This window comes from Dendrobates tinctorius, unplaced genomic scaffold (assembly GCF_039654945.1).
Source record: "Dendrobates tinctorius isolate UK_male_01 unplaced genomic scaffold, ASM3965494v1 ptg000032l, whole genome shotgun sequence".
NCBI lineage: Eukaryota > Metazoa > Chordata > Amphibia > Anura > Dendrobatidae > Dendrobates > Dendrobates tinctorius.
In genome coordinates this window covers 12,671,766-12,693,919 of record NW_027361700.1, presented here as the reverse complement: position 1 = coordinate 12,693,919, position 22,154 = coordinate 12,671,766, and the positions used below count along the sequence as shown (strand labels likewise).

The 22,154-nt window shown below is 40.9% G+C and overlaps 1 protein-coding gene across 3 annotated transcripts in view; it reads left to right on the top strand.

The window, feature by feature from the left end:
- Positions 1-22,154, top strand: part of CALCOCO2 (calcium binding and coiled-coil domain 2) — a 104,121-nt gene that overhangs the window by 73,461 nt on the left and 8,506 nt on the right. For all 3 annotated transcript variants that reach the window (XM_073572403.1, XM_073572402.1, XM_073572401.1), the window contains exons 13-17: positions 2,629-2,724; positions 11,109-11,204; positions 12,100-12,195; positions 16,749-16,854; positions 20,654-20,670. In XM_073572403.1, the coding sequence (XP_073428504.1) occupies positions 2,629-2,724; positions 11,109-11,204; positions 12,100-12,195; positions 16,749-16,854; positions 20,654-20,670 (411 nt within the window). The remainder of the gene's footprint in view (positions 1-2,628; positions 2,725-11,108; positions 11,205-12,099; positions 12,196-16,748; positions 16,855-20,653; positions 20,671-22,154) is intronic.

Sequence of the window (22,154 nt, the reverse complement as noted above, 5' to 3'; positions counted from 1 at the left end):
GTCCATGTACGATGTGAAAGCTCCGAGCGGTAAAAAATGGAGCTCTATGGTAATGATTCAGTCAATAGGTTGTCTGGTTTAGGAAACTCCTTTTCAAATCCCCCATATTAAATACTAGAAGGGGGTCCTTTCTTAGAGCCTTAAGATGGTGGTTCGAAGTCAAAGTAATTTTTATCCTAAATCCCTATTTATTTGATGCTATAATCTACACAATATTCAAATATACTTGTGTTAAAAATCCCTATTCTTCCCTAAATACTCTAACTGCTTTTCTATTTATTTTATTTTTTTCCCACTTCCTTTTTCATGACGCTTTGAGAATCCGAGTGCATGCTTATCAGAGAGAAAAAGCTGCAGTTACTCACCAGCGCTGCACATTTCAGGGTCTGGGCTAGTCCCTACGTAATGTGCATAGTGACAGTGCGCTCTCTGTTGCCAGTTGAGAGCAGCAGCTATGAGCCGGCAACAGAGCGGTGTCAGAATACCCTGTGTTCTGAGACCAGTAATGTCACTTGTGTGGGCAGCGCTGTTTTCTGCACATCAGTTGTTCTGACACCGCTCTATTGCTGGCTTGCTACTGCTGATCTGAGCCAGCAGTAGAATGCACTGCCATTGTGCACTGTGCACAGGGACTAGTCCAGCCCCTGAAAGGAGCATCACTAATGACTCTTTGTGTCATGGCAGGTGCAGGGGCTGCAGCAATGACAGCCTCTGCCGCCTGATAATGATTCGTTTGCGTATCCCAGCATGTACTGGGGGTTCTCAAATAAAACGTTGTTAATAAGGAAGTGGAAAAAAAATAGAATTGCAGCTAGATGGTGTAGTTTGGGAACAGATGGGAATTTTTAATGCAAGTATATTAGAAAATAGTTTACATTATGGCATCAAATAGATAAATATTAAGACTGACTACTTTACCTTCAAAAACGCCTTTATAAAGTGAACCTGACAATTGATTCATGCTGCTAGAACCACAGACATATAAAACCTACAAGAGAAAAAATTAGCAAAAACCCTTCTGTAACTAAGTAAATTAAAAAAAAGAAAAAAAGAGAATTTAAATAAAAGTTTTTAGTAATACTGCTTTTGATCAAAAATAGTATAAAAGCCATCCCTCCACGACAAGGTAACTGATCGGGACAGTCCTACACTGTCTAATATTAAAAACCTTACCATGTGTCAATGTTGACCTCCGTGTGTGAATAAAGGCAGACAAAAGGACTGGGCCCAACCAGCCAAACACCAGTCTGGGGAAGCCTTATATACAATTTCCAGCTCAGGAGAGGGAGGCCACACCTCGGCTTGCACAGAATGCAAGAATACAAAGAAAAAACACAAAAATTGAGCTTGACTTGAGTTGGTACACATGCAGAACATAAACGCATGTTCACATTGGCCACAAAACATATGAAACCTACAAGAGAAAAAAATTAGCAAAAACCCTGCTGTAACTAAGTAAATTAAAAAAAAGGTTTCACTTTTTCTCTAGTAGGTTTTATATGTGCTGCATGTATACTAACTCAAGTCAAGCTCAATTTTTCTGGGTTTTTTTTTAGAACCACAGACAGCATGACTCAGACACTGACATGTGAATTTTTTGCTCTGATATGCTGCAGCTTTCATATTGCCATGTCTCCCCTTATACATACAAAAGGGGGAACGACCAATCGGATCAGAAATGTAGAGCCAAAAAAGCCACTGGGGACTTTTGGACTAATCATCAATATGCATCGACTTTTGCCAGCTTCTAAAAGTATGTTTTATCTGACATGCCGCAGTGTTTCAGCGTAAAACATACCTGCCTATAATAATGTCTGGTTCATGTTGGCTGTCAATTTCATTCTGTAGAGGATTTTGCCAGTTTATACTGTAACTCTGCACAATGTGCTAGGTGGACACAGACATAGGCGGGCCCCTGACCAAGAACAATATATGGGCCCCTTGCCGACCGATAACTCACCGTAATGCACAAGTTCACCTGCTTTGGAGGTGGTAGCGAGCCCCCTTGCCTCTTGGGCTCCTGTGTAGCTGCACAGGTTGCACCAGTGGTATGTCTGCCCCTGAATGGACACTATGTATTGCTTTTATTTCTGGTGTACTGGTGTTGCAAGTGAGTTGAACATTTAGCTGTGGGACAAACTTTGATATATTTTTATTTTGTGTGTGGGGGGGGTAGTCCTTTCTTAAAAAGCGGATTGTAAATGGCAGTCAGACAAGGAGAATCGTTCACCGCGTCTGTACACTCTGCCATATGCTTTCCTGGTATATATGTTCATAATGCCGTAGACGTCTATTCATAAGAAAGCGGTCAACATTGTGACTTTTTGGCCTGCGTCTGGCAGGAATGCATTTGATTATGGGTAGAGATTAGCGAAACCGAACTTAAACGTCCGGGGTTCGTACCTTACAGTTGGTGCCGGTTGGTAAACGCTGAACACGGCCTTCTCCTGGAACTCCCTTGCAATGTAGGGACAGGGAGTTTCTCCATTGGTGGGCATCTTGTGCGCTTATTTCTGGCGGACAATGGCGGCAGTGTATACAGAGGATGCTACTTCGCACACTTATACTACTGATTATTACTAGTCAATGAAGACGTATCTATTCTTTCTTTTTTATTTATTTCTCCAGGGTGAAAATGGAAATAAAAAGAAACAAATAGAAACTTTACAAGCCACTATTGCTAAATTGGAGGGTGAGGTGAAAGAAATGAAAGATGCGAGCAAGGTAATTCCATTTGTATGTTGGTTACAAAGCTTTTCATGAACGATGAAACCTAATTGGAACAGGAGACATATTATCTAACATTACTGGCGCTACACTTGTTTTGGATTTAATATGGCTTGTATATATCTATATTTTTAGTATGGGTAAATTGGTCAATAAATAAACTGTTGGAAGCCCCACGTGCCCAAGCATCTATGCTAGTTTAAGGCGATATAGACATTAAATAACTGTTGGTCTAAGGACAAATTTCCATTTAGCAAAACAGACAAGTGGAATTCTTGTGCAAAAAGGATGCAATGCATAAGCTATATTATGGGGTCCGTCTAGTTTCAGTTTTAAGCACGGAGAAAAAAAAAAACAGCACACAGAACTTTTTCCTCTGACACAAAACATAAATCAAATGGACACTATTGTAACCAATAGTTTAGCTGAGCATTCGTTCACATCAGTTATGCAATGGATCCTTTTTGCATGAGAATTCCATATATCTGTTCCTCTAATTGGACAAGGCAAACAAAATGTGAATAGCTACAATAACAAGTCAGACAGCTTCTTATCTCCTGTGGGAACAAATATCAGGCATGTAGAAATTCAACATGGCAAATTACTGTTTCTTTGACAGCTGGCATCAGACAGTTTTCACCAAAATCGGCAAGCTAGACCAAGCGTTATAAATTTCCATGCGCATCATGAAAAAAATTAAAATCACAGCTGATTGTATTATTCATCTGATCCTCAGTAGATCTCATGAATAGTTGCTTGGGTTTAGATGTCAGTATATCCCAAACTTGCTTTTTTTATTCATAACTATGATGAGCAATGTTTGACTCTTGAGTAATGACACATTTAGATGAGCCGGTATGCATCAAACGAGCTTTTGTAAGTATGCCCATTCCCAATTATTGGCCCTTGCGTGACGGGGGTGCATATGGCACACTGCACCATCGGTTGGGCTTACCCTGGAGGGGCGTAACTGACTACCTGGTCTTCAGTAGAGCCTCTAATGGTGACGATAGATGGGCATAGGCTGTTGGGGTAGTCAACCAGTACTACTCCAAGGCTGTGCCCGGACCTGCAGTAACTGACCTACAGGTCAGAGGCCCAAATGCAGGGCACCGAGGGCGAAGATGGAGACGTGGACAGTTTGAGGTTGGGTCTTGCAGTGCAGGTTCAATATACAAAGCTGTGGTCAGAAGCGGTGAGATCAGACAGAACAGGATATAAGCTGGGTCAGTAACAGGAGAGACAAGATTATAATACACCTTGACAGAATATGGGAGACTTACTGCAACAAGTAACCTAAGTTCAGTCAAAGCGTGGAGGGAGGAGCTAATTAATATGTCCCCTGCAGGTAGAGGATAGGCCAGGGAAGGAAATCTTTGCAGGACACAACGTGTCAAATTCCTTCAGTCTGGCCGTGCCTCCGTATAGCCAGGTGGAGACCGCAGGAGGATGCAGCAGTTATGGGAGTGCTGCAAGAGGCAATTCACCTGGATGGCCTGAAATTGGGAGGAGCAGAGCGGTGAATGCAGTGAGTAGGACGGCATTGGGAAGGCAAGGCATGCAAGCTACTGGTGTGACATTGTGTAAACATGCCAGCGATCACCCAGCGAATTATGTAAATTATCTGATCACTCAATAAACAAGCTTTTTTAGTGGCATAAAAAACACTTATTGGCAGCATATTTCCTGATTTAAATGGGGAATGTGTTGTCAACAACATGATCATAATAGTGATATTTCTGTTTTCATTGACATGTCCAAACTAACGTCCATCAACTTGTATATAGTTGATTGAAGCTCGTTAAGTGGGACATTAGACTTAATGTAAGTCACCATGTTATGGTTCCAGGCTAATTCTGACTTATAAAATCAGTACAGACGGTGCGTCGGTTTTTCCAGCAGAAATGTTAATCTTTAGTTATAGTTATGTAAATAGTTATTGGGTATCGATCTCCAAGTTTCGCCGTTGACGTTATATGCGATCCAGTAAATGTACAGTATACAGAGATAAGTTAGAATGAGTGGTTAGAGGTATGTAATATATAACCACAGTATAACATTGCTGGCGGTTAATCAGACATGGGAATGAACACGTACTAATTCATACATTGTTGCTTCTAATTTTGTAAACCAATGTAATAACAAAGTGTACTCCTGTTTATGGGCATGGGAAATGTGTTTGTTCTTATGTATATTTTCAATAAGTGAAGTTAAAAAAAAATCAGTACAGACGGCAATAAGTTTCACACAAAATTTGTGAAAAACTGTAGCACATTCTAATATATTTAGCATTTTCTTCACCAGCAAGCTAGACAAATACAAGAAATTAAAACTAATAAACTTTATTCTAAATAGATTAAAAAAAGGACTTAGTCCATTTTAAAAAATGCACATGTACAAAAACACAAACACAAACATAAAACCGCTGAATGCGGTAAGACCAAACTTCAGAAACTTTCCGGTTTACTCTTAGTGTCGTAGTCCAAATAGTACATAGGCACTCCTTCAGAGTATCCGCTTAGTATAAATTTGTTTGGAACAAGCACTCTCTTATAGTGCCATAAATTGTCTATATTAAATCCATTGCTTTTGAATCGATGTGTTACTACTGTGTTACATCTATCATTCACACTCACAATGATTTTTGACAATTTTTACAACAACAGCCTATATTATACACAATGGCATGGCACACAATCTGAGCTTCTTCAACTAAGGTGTGAACCTATACATTGCTCTAGTTATGCAGTTCACCACCTCCACAGACTTCTTTTAGAAAAAATAACGTATATCATGGAGAGATCTCACCCAGATATTTTTCAGTAATGGGTTCCTCCATGTGATGCTCCCTTCTCCCTACGCGTTTCACCGTCCAGATCATCAGGGGAGTCTCTGGGTCAAACCTAATGCCTTCATAGAAAAAGTGCCATCACAGGGCTGTACATTTGGTTGCTTTTTATAACATGCACTCATTAGTATGTTCCCGCCTCCTCCAAGTAGGTGGGTGTATGCCCATGACCACTTCCTGTTGATGTGTTACTATAGTGATAGGCCTATTGCTCATATGTTTCTAATGCCACCTTCTGACTCATTCAAATAAAACCTTTATCACAAGTATACTCAGACATATATGATTGCGCAGGAATCAACCTTCTCATAAGGTATACACTCATGCGCGCTCTATATACTTCATTCAGCTTATCGGGTTGCCTGGTAACGCGCTGACGTCACTCCTCTCTCCTTCCTTTCTGGCGTGGGCACACCGCGCCTGCGCGCTCTTCCGTGTCAAGTCCAACCCTCCTTCCTATGTCAGAGCGCTTGTTTCCTCCCATCGCTGAGTCACCATCCAGGGACACAACGCACCTGCGCACTCCATATGCAGCCGCTTCTTACAAGCTCCATCCTCTAAGTGCATATAATCCCATCACAGGGTTATCACCCGGGAACACTTGTATATCTATCTACCCTTCATATGCGCTTCATCTAGTACTTTCCTTGCGTCTGTCAACTTATGTCAATTTTCATATAAGTATAATTAGCGTTATTTAGCGAAGCGACAGTATATGTAAACTTTAGTATTTTTAAAAAAAAACCGATAACGATCTATACCCGCATATAATTACGATTAACATATTTTAGCGTTATATGGCAGATGTCCCCTGCTATTTAATAATACATGGCATATATACACTTTAATCACTATTAGTAACGGAAGTGTTCCCTCTACAATCCCCAAGATACATGTGGGCATAGATTTTACCCTTGTGTAAGATATATAACAGTCATTTTGGGCATACTTCACAGATTCATCATCCGATATTGAGATCTTTAAGTAATAAATCTAAAGTATTAAACTCTGTTTCAATACTCCTTGATTTTCTCTTTTCAACTATCTCAATCGATCACCTAAGGCTATATACAGTACTTGACTTGGACTTGATACATCTCCCTTCGAGACGAAACTTCTTGTCGTCTCTTTGTCTCACTCTAGTTTATTTAACGGCTTAACTCCGCACTTAAGGGAACAAAAAAAGACCATAAGTCCTATTAAAAAGGTGTAACCCCTTCGGTCTCCCTCCTGAGTAACCCCACTACCCTTTAACCTCTATACAGGGATCTGGCTTTACGTGGGGCACAGTGGAGCTTGTCCTCTGGGGTTCAGTACTCATTATATGTGGTAGGATAAGTTATAAAAAAGCCGCAAAGGATAGTTGGTCGTTCAGGCCTGTTGGTTGGAGTGTCCTCAACCAGAAAATCCATTTACATTCCTTCTGGAGGATCACTCTATCCCAATCTCCTCCTCTATGGGGGTAGGGAACTTTCTCTATCCCAGTAAATTGGATTTTACTATAATCACCTTGATGTATCCTATTGATGTGGTTCGCTATGGCTGTATCTCTTCGATTCACCACATCACCAACATGTTCACGTATCCTCTTCCTGAACTCTCTTCTGGTTTTCCCTACATATTCCATCCCACATATACAAGTTGCCTTATAAATCACCCCACTAGTGCGACAATTAATAAACTGTCTAATGGTGTAAGTTTTCTTGTTGTTCGTACTCATAAAAGTCTTCCCTTGCGTTACTGACTGACATGCTATACAGTTGCCGCATCTATAGCACCCTTTTACCTCCCTTTCTAACCAGGTGCGTGTTGGAATCTCTCTAAAATGACTGTGCATGAGTCTATCTTTTAAAGATTTATTCTTTTTATATGTCACTTGCGGTTTAGAGCCTAACGTTTTCTCGATATCTGTATCCATTTTAAGGACTGGCCAGTGTCGTTCTAAAATTTCTTTAAATTTTTCTGACCCATTCGAGAACTTGGTAATAAAACGTGTAACCTCTTTGTCCTCTTTTTTTTCCCCCTTCCTTAATAGTTCTTTTCGATCTTTCTTTAAAGATTCCCCATAAGCGGCCTTCAAAACGTGATCTGGGTATCCTCTCTCCTGGAATCTCTCCCTCATGTCATCAGCCTGTTCTTTAAATTTCTGAGGGTTTGAGCAGTTACGGCGTAACCTCAAATATTGTCCTTTTGGTATCCCTCTTTTTTGTGGAAGAGGATGATTGCTCTCCCATCTTAGAAGTAAGTTAGTAGCTGTTGGTTTCCTATAATTGCTCGTTTCTAGGATTCCATCAATTCCCTTTTTGACACACACATCCAAAAATCTCATTTCTGATCTATGTACCTCATATGTGAATCTAAGGCCTAAATCATTACAATTAAGGTCATTCACAAAAGAGACAAACTTAGATTCTGTACTCCTCCAAATCACAAAAATATCATCAATATAGCGTAGCCATAGGGCTACGCTATCATGTCAAGAATTCATATCGTTAAACACAATTTTTTCTTCCCACCAGCCCAGGAGCAAATTTGCATAAGTGGGCGCACAAGGGCAGCCCATTGCAGTGCCCCTGAGCTGGTGAAAGTACTAGATGAAGCGCATATGAAGGGTAGATAGATATACAAGTGTTCCCGGGTGATAACCCTGTGATGGGATTATATGCACTTAGAGGATGGAGCTTGTAAGAAGCGGCTGCATATGGAGTGCGCAGGCGGGAACATACTAATGAGTGCATGTTATAAAAAGCAACCAAATGAACAGCCCTGTGATGGCACTTTTTCTATGAAGGCATTAGGTTTGACCCAGAGACTCCCCTGATGATCTGGACGGTGAAACGCGTAGGGAGAAGGGAGCATCACATGGAGGAACCCATTACTGAAAAATATCTGGGTGAGATCTCTCCATGATATACGTTATTTTTTCTAAAAGAAGTCTGTGGAGGTGGTGAACTGCATAACTAGAGCAATGTATAGGTTCACACCTTAGTTGAAGAAGCTCAGATTGTGTGCCATGCCATTGTGTATAATATAGGCTGTTGTTGTAAAAATTGTCAAAAATCATTGTGAGTGTGAATGATAGATGTAACACAGTAGTAACACATCGATTCAAAAGCAATGGATTTAATATAGACAATTTATGGCACTATAAGAGAGTGCTTGTTCCAAACAAATTTATACTAAGCGGATACTCTGAAGGAGTGCCTATGTACTATTTGGACTACGACACTAAGAGTAAACCGGAAAGTTTCTGAAGTTTGGTCTTACCGCATTCAGCGGTTTTATGTTTGTGTTTTTGTACATGTGCATTTTTTAAAATGGACTAAGTCCTTTTTTTAATCTATTTAGAATAAAGTTTATTAGTTTTAATTTCTTGTATTTGTCTAGCTTGCTGGTGAAGAAAATGCTAAATATATTAGAATGTGCTACAGTTTTTCACAAATTTTGTGTGAAACTTATTGCCGTCTGTACTGATTTTTTTTTAACTTCACTTATTGAAAATATACATAAGAACAAACACATTTCCCATGCCCATAAACAGGAGTACACTTTGTTATTACATTGGTTTACAAAATTAGAAGCAACAATGTATGAATTAGTACGTGTTCATTCCCATGTCTGATTAACCGCCAGCAATGTTATACTGTGGTTATATATTACATACCTCTAACCACTCATTCTAACTTATCTCTGTATACTGTACATTTACTGGATCGCATATAACGTCAACGGCGAAACTTGGAGATCGATACCCAATAACTATTTACATAACTATAACTAAAGATTAACATTTCTGCTGGAAAAACCGACGCACCGTCTGTACTGATTTTATAAGTCAGAATTAGCCTGGAACCATAACATGGTGACTTACATTAAGTCTAATGTCCCACTTAACGAGCTTCAATCAACTATATACAAGTTGATGGACGTTAGTTTGGACATGTCAATGAAAACAGAAATATCACTATTATGATCATGTTGTTGACAACACATTCCCCATTTAAATCAGGAAATATGCTGCCAATAAGTGTTTTTTATGCCACTAAAAAAGCTTGTTTATTGAGTGATCAGATAATTTACATAATTCGCTGGGTGATCGCTGGCATGTTTACACAATGTCACACCAGTAGCTTGCATGCCTTGCCTTCCCAATGCCGTCCTACTCACTGCATTCACCGCTCTGCTCCTCCCAATTTCAGGCCATCCAGGTGAATTGCCTCTTGCAGCACTCCCATAACTGCTGCATCCTCCTGCGGTCTCCACCTGGCTATACGGAGGCACGGCCAGACTGAAGGAATTTGACACGTTGTGTCCTGCAAAGACTCCCCTGTCCAGAGACTCCCCTGATGATCTGGACGGTGAAACGCGTAGGGAGAAGGGAGCATCACATGGAGGAACCCATTACTGAAAAATATCTGGGTGAGATCTCTCCATGATATACGTTATTTTTTCTAAAAGAAGTCTGTGGAGGTGGTGAACTGCATAACTAGAGCAATGTGTAGGTTCACACCTTAGTTGAAGAAGCTCAGATTGTGTGCCATGCCATTGTGTATAATATAGGCTGTTGTTGTAAAAATTGTCAAAAATCATTGTGAGTGTGAATGATAGATGTAACACAGTAGTAACACATCGATTCAAAAGCAATGGATTTAATATAGACAATTTATGGCACTATAAGAGAGTGCTTGTTCCAAACAAATTTATACTAAGCGGATACTCTGAAGGAGTGCCTATGTACTATTTGGACTACGACACTAAGAGTAAACCGGAAAGTTTCTGAAGTTTGGTCTTACCGCATTCAGCGGTTTTATGTTTGTGTTTGTGTTTTTGTACATGTGCATTTTTTAAAATGGACTAAGTCCTTTTTTTAATCTATTTAGAATAAAGTTTATTAGTTTTAATTTCTTGTATTTGTCTAGCTTGCTGGTGAAGATATTATTTCTAGCTAGTAGATTACTTGCTGAAAACCATATTTAGCATTTTACAGAGGCATTTTCTACTAGAAGAATTGGTTTAAAGAGAAAATGAATTTGCTGTGTGCATGACATGGAGGAGGAGGTCTAAAACAGGAGGACATAGAGAACCATTTTGTGGCACCCGAAACTATTGTCCCTTTCCAGCATAGAAGTAGGAGGCCCAGATGTTTTAAAGGAAATGTGAATTATTAGATCATGATTCTTATTCTGCGTGCTTTCTGTGTCAAAAATCAGCACACTGGAGGATTATACCAGCAGAGGACCCGTGCTGTTTGAGAACTGATATTGAAGACTCTGCAACCTGAATAATCTATTGCAAGAACCATATTTTAGTGCTTACATTTTATAGACATCAATAGAAAAGAACCAAAAATCTGCAGTAACTGCTATTTATCCATCCCTGGTTTGATGGCCCCTGTGAAGCTGATGGGGTATATTCATGCCTGGTATAGGTTTATCTGTCAGCTAATGTTAATGAGTCTAGTGCAGCAGCAAATAAGGACTTGACATGAATGTTTACTTAATGAGTTTTAATGTCATGATTTCTTTGGAGACAGATGCAAGCCGAAAAAACAGAGACAGAAATGAGAGCACAGTTCGCATGTACTGAAGATAAGATTCTGAGCTTGGAACTACAATTGGCCGAACAACAGGTGAATGTTTGTTGTATGGGGTTCACATCTGTCTGCATATCAGAAGGATAGGCATAGTGTGTAAAATATATTACCGTACATACTCGAGTATAAGCAGAGTTTTTCAGCACATTTTTTTGTGCTGAAAATGCCCCCCTCGGCTTATCCTCGAGTGAGGTGTCCAGAACATGGAGTGGGAAGGGAAGCAGCGGAGCACTGGCTTACAGGAGGCAGGAGCCGGCTGCTGCAGCTAACTCCTGTGGCCGCTGTTAAAGAGAAATGATTATTCACTGTGATGGCAATGAATATTCATTTCTCTGTAATAGGGTGCACAGTATCAGCTGCAGCAGCCGGCTCCTGCAGCTGCCAGGCTATCCTGGGTGTGCTCCACTTAAGAGAAATGAAAAGCACAGGAAAAAAACGGAGCCAAATAATGTCTTCAAAATAATTAAAAAGTATCAATTTTATTGGTAATTAATAGAAAAACACATAACACACAGTAAATACCAGTGATAATTGCAAAGACAATCACCCCCAATCACTCCAATCCCTCACAAATTAACCCATATCAGAGTGGAAGAAAGGGTTAATGTGGTAGCCCAAAAGTGAGTTTGCCTATCACCTAATCACGTATAAACGTCAATGGCCGTAATTTATGGGTTCCCCAGTGGGGATTCTATTGCACACTATCCCATGGCTCTAGACATAATAAAGTGCAGGCATAGACAAATAAAGCATGTAAGCTTACCAAGGAAGGCTATGGAGAGGGGAGTCCAGAGATGTAATGAGCATTATGTCTAGAGCCATGGGATAGTGTGCAATAGAATCCCCACTGGGGAACCCATGAATTACGGAAATAGTGGTGGTGTACATGATAGCGCTCAGTAACAACATTTGTCTTTCTTGTTGTATGCAGGACTTGTGTAGACAACAGGGGGAAGAAATTGTTGTATTAAGAAGTACTCTAGAAATCAGCAATAAAGACATGCAGAACTTGAAGGGAAAACAAAAGGTATTACAGAAGTATAGTTTATGTAAGAGGAGTCTGATATTTCATTCCATGTCATTTATTTCATCCTCCTACACCTCCCTTGTATGTATGTTTGTAGGCAGGTGGGTATGTATGGGAACATACGGTATATATCAGTCCTCAGAATAAGTGAGTACACCTCTATTGAAAAGTAAGCTTTTAATCAATATCTCACTGAGCACAAGAACAATTTTAAAAATTTTGACAAGACTGAGGTTTACAGAACATTTTTTTAACCCATAAGGTCCGTTTCACACTTCTGTTTGCAGGCGTCAGTCACAGTCCGCCGTTTGGGTAAAAAAAAACGGATCTGATGGATTTGCCTGACGGATCGTTTTTTTTCCCCATAGACTTGTATCGACGTCGGATTGTGACGGATGGCCTTCCATTGCGTCCGTTGACGGATTCCATTTCTTTAAACTGAGCATGCCCGGAAGAATTTCCTTTCATGAAATTTAATCTCTCAAAATCTGCAGTTTCGACGGATCCGTCATAAAAAACTAAAAAAGGATGCAACTGATTACGCGTATCCGTTTTTCCAGCGGATCCGCTAGACAGATCAGTCGAAAAAACGGATCAGTTGCATCCATTTTTCACTAATTTCGACAGATCCGTCATTCCGTCAAAACTTGCGGATTTTGACTGACGCTGAAAAGTGTGAAACATGCCTAACATGAAAGGATGGTCAGTGATATAACTTTCATCACAAGATCTTCATTTTTACATCAGCTAATTTGAGCAAAATAAAAACACCCCACATCATAAACTACTACATCTAGTTTTTTTTTCATGACTTTCATGATTTTAAAGGACAGCACCAAATCTTCTAGGCATGGAATGGAGTTGGCGACATATTGCAACATTCATTTTTTTCCATTCTTCAAGAGCTGGATGGAGAGTGATGCTAAATTTTGCTTTTCAGAATCCCTTATCGGAGTTTAAATCAGGAGATATAGTTGGCCACTGAATCACTTCCACTTTTCACCCTGTTCTTCATAAATGTAACGGGTCTTGAATGTGTGCTTTGGATTATTGCCAAGTTGGAAAGCACATGTATGCCAAGGACAGAGTGATAGTAGTATCTTTTCTTTCAAACTGGAACAGTAAACCTGTGAATTAATGAAATGTAGCTCATCAGCAGCAGTCATGCAGCCACACGAGAAAACTGCCCCCACTATGTTTTACTGTAGGCCACTATGCATTTTTCTAAAATAATTTTTTATTTTTTTGTTTTGGGTTATTGCCTTGTTACATAACACAGCATAATTCTCTAGCGATTCAGCTCATGGACAAATGTCCTGACATTTTTCTTTAAAATATGCTAGTATAATTCAGAATTCTTGTTCCACCAATGATGACAAGCTGTCCTTATCCATGTGCAACAAAACAGGCCTAAAACACAATACTATCACCACCGTGTTTCACAGTTGCTATGACGTTTTTAATGCTATAATGTAGTATTTTTAAATCCAAAGCTAACTTTTCTCATTTAAATCAAAAACTTCTATTTTATTCTCATCTGTCTCCAATATTCTTTTGGGAAAGCAGTGGCTATTTCATTGCAGTCCTGCCATTCACACCACTGTTGTTAATGATTCCCCCATCACGTGGACACTGAAGATTAATATTAGCTGATGAGAAAGAGATAGGCCTTTAGTTGCTTAAGGTTACCTTGGATTCCTTAGTGACCTTGTGGATTGTTATAGTTTTGCACTTTTGGAGTGATTTTTGTTGTTTGACCACTCTTAGGCTAGTTTCACACTAGAGTTACCGGGCGCAGCGCAGGGCCGCCGCTAAGCTCCGCCCCCGGCCACGCCCCCTCCGGTCAGCTTATCCTCTGATCGCATGACGCTGCATGCGATCAGCGTACCCTATATTTAGCGTTGGGTACACTGGTCGTGCGCTGGCACACTTTTGCTAGCGCATCCGCCCTTTTGGCGCTGCGCCAAGCGCACAAAAATGCAACACAGCGCGTTTGGCACACGTCGGCGCAGCGCCAAAAGGGCGCTGATCGCATGCAGCGTCATGCGATCAGAGGAGCTGACAGGAGGGGGCGTGGCCGGGGCAGAGCTTAGCGGCGGCCGTGCGCTGTGCCCGGTAACGTTAGTGTGAAACTAGCCTTAAAGAGAATGTGCCATCAAAAACAATTTTTTTTCAACAATTGAAAAAATTAAGTATTCATATTTTAAAAAAATGAAACATTTTTTGGTATAAAATATGAAAAATAATGTAAAAAGGTTTTGTTATTTTCCACTTTTAAATTCTAGGAGGGCAGCTGTTGAAATTTGCCATGAAAACCTTGTGTAGTGCTAACTGACATTATGACTGCATTAAAAGTAGGCAGGGTCTTCACATGTGTGTGGTGTTACGCCTCCACTTCTGGGGGTTTGAAAAAGGAAAAGCAAGCATGAAGTTTACTATCTCAGTACGGAGGACGGCTCTCAGCGCTGATTGTTATTTGGTGCTGCTCAGTGAATCACACACTGGGATTAGATAAGCGGACTGTATCACATGCTGGGATTAGATATGCTACACCCAGCCCTATATCAGATATGATGGGATTAGATACAGGGCTCAGCGGAGTGTTTCACGTGCTGGGATTAGATACAGGGCTGAGTGCACTATATCACATATGATAGGATTAGATGCAGGGCTCAGCAGAGTGTATCACACAGAATGGGATTGGATATGTGCGACCCCTGCTTCGTCTACTTCTATGGGAGCCATAGTGTAATGCATGTGCTGTATGTCATGGGCTGGGATCGGAGGCGCAGCACTGCTATGTCAAGGGCTGGGATCGGAGGCGCAGCACTGCTATTTCATGGACTGGGATCGGAGTGCAGCTCTGCTATGTCACGGGCTGGGATCAGAAGCGCAGCACTGCTATGTCACGGGCTGGGATCGGAGGCGCCGCACTGTTTTGTCACGGGCAGGGATCGGAAGTGCAGCACTATATCAGTAAAAGCCTTCTTCAGATGTCTGTAATGCAGCGATGTCTGAATGAGGCTTATTCTGACATAACAGAGCTCAGTCAGTGTGCAGAGCACAGTAACGTGATGATTACACTGCTGTGTTCTAAACACTGTGACAGTGATCAGTTGCTTAGTATTGTACCAGTAGCCCCAGGGTACCATGATGTTCTCAATGCAGGAAGAAGTCTCCAACGGTAAGAACAGCGCAGTAGCCTGACAGTAGTACAATGTCAGGCTGCTGATCACGGCATACTCGCCAATACTCACCTCACCTGGAAGCTAATTTCATCACATCCTGACACCTTCTGTCACTGCTCGCCCTGAGCACTGTGAGTGGTGACAGGGGAGAAGTTCTAGCTTGCAGTGTAGCTACAGGCTCCAAAGAAAATACGCCGTCTCCTCCCCTTAGCTGTGGACTAGGCAGCCTAGGGGTGAGAATGCCCAGATCACAGCTGGAGGCAACCACAGTGTAGGAGATGTTGGTTGGCACTGTTATACTGATAACAATGATACCTAGCTTGATAAAATCCGTCTTGTGGTTGTTGTTTAATCTTTATTTGTAGTTTTCAGTTAATGAGATTCCTGTGTTGTTGTGCCTGTGTGTGTGTCTTTGTGGTGCTCTACTTAGATATGCATCTGTATGGGCTTATGACAGGTCACTGATCCAATATTACATAATCCATATAATAGATTTGATATTACTGTTGATAATAATCTTCATATGTAATATTGCTGGTAATGCCTATAATATTGTGGCTATTGTGATGCTTACAAAAAAAAAAAATTACATCCAGAAAAATGGCACTGGCGCCGCTGCCTGCGCAGCAATATCGATCTCTTACCAATAGATGCTACTGTGAAAGTGCTGGAAGTGTCATTTTGTTGAAGGGGGAAAAAAATTTGGCTGGAGCAAAATGGCGGCGCTTGCGCAGCATCATCTATCGGCAAACGATAGATGCTACTGCGCATGCGCCACCATCATCTGCTGGTATAAAGAAAAATGTGGCTGCAGCAAAATGACGCCGATGCGTGCGCAGTAGCACCTATTGCTTGCCGATCTATCACGCCACCATTTGTACACCATCTGTGACAGGTTTCGTTAGAGCTGATTTTGTAACCTCTTCCAGTCTTATCGTCAACCAACTCTTCTTCTAAGGTCCTCAGAAATCTCCATTGTTTGTACCATGATACACTTCCACGAACATGTGTTGTGTAGCTCAGCCTCTGATAGATTGCTATACTTCAAATAAAACCGTTGCCCATTCACGTTTGATTTGTCATTTTAATGATTAAAAACATCAAATTTATATTATTTGCTAACTGTAAAGGTTCTCATACTTAGGCCACTCAGACATGTGATATTGGATCATTTTCCTTGTTGTAAAAATTGACAAACTCAGGTATTTTTTTAATCATTTGTTTGATTTGTTTCTTAATCTACTTTTAGGACTTGTGTGAAAATCCAATATAGTTTTAGGTTAGATTAATGCAGACATATGGAACATTTTGAATTGGTATATATTTGTGTAAACTTTTTTAAATCACATGTATATTTATTTCTAGAAAGATCGTAATACAATAGATGAACTCCATTGTCACTTGTTAGACAGAGCACCTAATTCTTCCATGACCCTGAACCGAGACTTGATGTTTGGGAAATCATATAAAGGTATCCAATTTCTGTCTTTCTAGATGATTTTATATTTAAAGGGTTTGTCCAGTCTCGAATGACAAGTCTGCAGTCACAGCAGCTGTGCCCACTAGACGGGTTCTGCCCGGGAGTATGTTTATTGCATACTTGACTGCCGTTCCTGGTGCAGACACCTGCAAATCCAATGACTGTAGACTTGTCATTTTAGACCTGACAACCTTTTTCAGTTTAAATGCAGCTCCTCGATGTGTGTATTGCCCTTTTAATGTTTTATCTACATCATTCATGGGGATATACTACAATGAGCCTTTTAACTATGGTGCCAAAGCTCAGGCCTATAGGGGACCTGTTACTTGCTATAAATACAATGCCTTGCGAAAGTATTCGGCTCCCTTGAACTTATCAACCTTTTTCCACATATCATGCTACAAACATAAAGATACCAAATGTAAATTTTTGGTGAAGAATCAACAACAAGTGGGACACAATTGTGAAGTTGAACAAAATTTATTGGTTATTTTAAATTTTTGTGGAAATTAAAATACTGAAAAGTGGGGCGTTCAATATTATTCGGCCCCTTTACTTTCAGTGCAGCAAACTCACTCCAATATACAGCTGTTGGGAGCCCTCATCTAATTATTAGTCAGGGACATATTAAAAAACATGAAATGAAATGCTTTACTGAATGTAAACCATGTGTCATTTCATGTCGGGTTGGGGAATTACTTGACAGAAGTCGGCAATTGAATTAGCGGCTATTCTGCTATGAAGAACTCTGTGAAATATAAATATATATATATATATATACACACTCACTGGCCACTTTATTAGGTACACCTGTCCAACTGTGTGTTAAGACTTAATTTCTAATCAGCCAATCACATGGCGGCAACTCAGTGCATTTAGGCATGTAGACATGGTCAAGACAATCTCCTGCAGTTCAAACCGAGCATCAGTATGGGGAAGAAAGGTGATTTGAGTGCCTTTGAACGTGGCATGATTGTTGGTGCCAGAAGGGCTGGTCTGAGTATTTCAGAAACTGCTGATCTACTGGGATTTTCACGCACAACCATCTCTAGGGTTTACAGAGAATGGTCCGAAAAAGAAAAAAAATCCAGTGAGCGGCAGTTCTGTGGCCGGAAATGCCTTGTTGATGCCAGAGGTCAGAGGAGAATGGGCATACTGGTTCGAGCTGATAGAAAGGCAACAGTGACTCAAATTGCCACCCGTTACAACCAAGGTAGGCAGAAGAGCATCTCTGAACGCACAGTGCGTCGAACTGAGGCAGATGGGCTACAGCAGCAGAAGACCACACTGGGTACCACTCCTCTCAGCTAAGAACAGGCATCTGATGGCTACTTTCAGCAGGATAATGCGCCATGTCATAAAGCTCGAATCATCTCAGATTGGTTTCTTGAACATGACAATGAGTTCACTGTACTCAAATGGCCTCCTCAGTCACCAGATCTCAATCCAATAGAGCATCTTTGGGATGTGGTGGAACGGGAGATTCGCATCAGGGATGTGCAGCCGACAAATCTGCGCCAACTGTGTGATGCCATCATGTCAATATGGTCCAAAATCTCTGAGGAATGCTTCCAGCACCTTGTTGAATCTCTGCCACGAAGAATTGAGGCAGTTCTGAAGGCAAAAGGGGGTCCAACCCGTTACTAGCATGGTGTACCTAATAAAGTGGCCAGTGAGTGTATGTCTCAATGACTTGTGTGTGTATGTATATATATATATATATATACACACAGTGGGGCTAAAAAGTATTTAGTCAGTCAGCAATAGTGCAAGTTCCACCACTTAAAAAGATGAGAGGCGTCTGTAATTTACATCATAGGTAGACCTCAACTATGGGAGACAAACTGAGAAAAAAAAAATCCAGAAAATCACATTGTCTGTTTTTTTTTCATTTTATTTGCATATTATTGTGGAAAATAAGTATTTGGTCAGAAACAAAATTTCATCTCAATACTTTGTGATATATCCTTTGTTGGCAATGACAGAGGTCAAACGTTTTCTGTAAGTCTTCACAAGGTTGCCACACACTGTTGTTGGTATGTTGGCCCATTCCTCCATGCAGATCTCCTCTAGAGCAGTGATGTTTTTGGCTTTTCGCTTGGCAACACGGACTTTCAACTCCCACTAAAGGTTTTCTATAGGGTTGAGATCTGGAGACAGGCTAGGCCACTCCAGGACCTTGAAATGCCTCTTACGAAGCCACTCCTTCGTTGCCCTGGCGGTGTGCTTTGGATCATTGTCATGTTGAAAGACCCAGCCACGTTTCATCTTCAATGCCCTTGCTGATGGAAGGAGGTTTGCACTCAAAATCTCACGATACATGGCCCCATTCATTCTTTCATGTACCCGGATCAGTCGTCCTGGCCCCTTTGCAGAGAAACAGCCCCAAAGCATGATGTTTCCACCACCATGCTTTACAGTAGGTATGGTGTTTGATGGATGCAACTCAGTATTCTTTTTCCTCCAAACACGACAAGTTGTGTTTCTACCAAACAGTTCCAGTTTGGTTTCATCAGACCATAGGACATTCTCCCAAAACTCCTCTGGATCATCCAAATGCTCTCTAGCAAACTTCAGACGGGCCCGGACATGTACAGGCTTAAGCAGTGGGACACGTCTGGCACTGCAGGATCTGAGTCCATGGTGGCGTAGTGTGTTACTTATGGTAGGCCTTGTTACATTGGTCCCAGCTCTCTGCAGTTCATTCACTAGGTCCCCCCGCGTGGTTCTGGGATTTTTGCTCACCGTTCTTGTGATCATTATGACCCCACGAGGTGGGATTTTGCGTGGAGCACCAGATCGAGGGAGATTATCAGTGGTCTTGTATGTCTTCCATTTTCTAATTATTGCTCCCACAGTTGATTTCTTCACTCCAAGCTGGTTGGCTATTGCAGATTCAGTCTTCCCAGCCGGGTGCAGGGCTACAATTTTGTTTCTGGTGTCCTTTGACAGCTCTTTGGTCTTCACCATAGTGGAGTTTGGAGTCAGACTGTTTGAGGGTGTGCACAGGTGTCTTTTTATACTGATAACAAGTTTAAACAGGTGCCATTACTACAGGTAATGAGTGGAGGAAAGAGGAGACTCTTAAAGAAGAAGTTACAGGTCTGTGAGAGCCAGAAATCTTGATTGCTTGTTTCTGACCAAATACTTATTTTCCACCATAATATGCAAATAAAATGAAAAAAAAAACAGACAATGTGATTTTCTGGATTTTTTTTCTGAGTTTGTCTCCCATAGTTGAGGTCTACCTATGATGTAAATTACAGACGCCTCTCATCTTTTTAAGTGGTGGAACTTGCACTATTGCTGACTGACTAAATACTTTTTTGCCCCACTGTATATATATATGCATTTCTACGTGTCTATATCTATTATTTCGTTTCTGTTAGAAACCCTGTCATAGGGCTCCATTATATGTCCATTTTGAAAGGCGGCGAGAAAATCTCGCCATACGGATTGCATACGGATGCTTACATGCGCAAAATACGCAAGCACACCTTGCTTACGGATGACATACGGAGCACTGTTTAGGGGTCATTCATCCGTATTACGCCTGTAAACTACAGACCGTATTTTGCGTCGGTTAGTGTGACCCCTGCCTAATAGTAGGAATGGTTAGACTAGTGATGCTTATAGGGGTCCCACCATTGCCTTGTTATAACACTGCAGAGAGCTTGGGTGGAGAACATTTAGGTTCCATTTCTATAGCATTTGATAACAGATCACTTATTTTATAATATCACATTTTGTTAACTAGCTGTCATTGTTCTTTTTATGTTCCATTTCTTAGAAACCTTAGCTAGTGAGGTGAGTAAATTATTTTTACCCTAATGTTGCTTTTAGATACCGTAATTCACAGAACATCATTAATGGGATCCAGTCACCCCAAACGTACAGTATAAACTAAGCACATAGCCTTGTAGGGGATGTAGTCCCTATAAATGTCATACCTTTAGTGTTCTAATCGCTGCCACTGTTCTGCAGAAACGGAAGTTTAATCAAACATGCTAATTGGGGTGATACGTGCACCCCTGGTGTGGACAAGAGGCTCAGCGTTCTGCCCACTGCTTTCGCATGCCACTGACACCCTTATTAGTGGCTGACCACTTAGACTTGTTTGGAGTGAGCATTGTATGCAAAGAAGACTCAGGCAAGCCAGTGCTGTCCATCACTAGTGAGGGAGGCCCAGACATGCAAAAGCAGTGGGCAGAGCAATGCACTGAGCCACACCAAGGGTGCTCCGAACATGCTAATTAGCATGTTTGATTAAACTTCCAATTCTGCAGAATGGAAGCAGTGATTAACTCTTTAGAAGTCCACGTTTTTATCGGGCCTATATTCCCTAAAAGAGTATGAGCTTAGTTTATAATGTCAGCTTACTCAAACAGACTCTCTAAGTTATGACTACACATATACTGCATAGTTTAGTAAACTGGGCAATTGTTTGATAATTAGTATAAACTTGTCTCCTGTCGAAAATCCTATTTCCAATTAACTTCACATTTTATAATATATCATTACTTATAATATTACATATATAGTAATATGTCATCCATCCAAATGAATGGCTGACCAGTATCCCATGGGTAAGTCCATTGACACCAGATAAATCTTTACACCATTAGTAATCTGGGTCCCTTATCAGGGGCTCCTTCTCTATGATTCAGATGTGACCCAGAGTGTAAATGATGAGATAACAAATTTCCTTTAAATCCATTATCACATTAATACTTCTCGATCTGAGGGCAGAATAAAATGGGGACAGAGACCCTTATTGGGCTCCATGCTGTAGTTTTTATAATACCATTTTATTTGCTAGGCTTCTCAATTGTGAGCTCTGTCTAATATTACACACATGATTGATTGACAGCTTTAGGCTTAAGTGGTCTATAGACATAAAGCAGAAAATCGATGGAAGCCAGGCTAGCTGGAGCTCATGAATATGGAGCACAACATATCAGAAGTTCATCACTGAAAGGACTAGCAGAGCTGCAGCAGATCAGTGATTTACCAAAACTACAGCAAGAAGCCCAGCGACAGACACCACAGAAATCTGTCTTTGCTTCTACTTTTATTCTGCTGTGACCGCATAAATCTGGTGTCATATCACAGGCTACTCCCATTTCATAAAGTGATAGCATACAATTAGCACATCATCATACTATCACTTTATAGGATGTGAATTACCCATAAAGGGATTCTGTCACCATGATTTTGTTGGCCCATCGTAGGGTTGCATGATTTAGGGACAGATCCTGATTCCAGCAATGTAATACTAACCTTACTGGGTG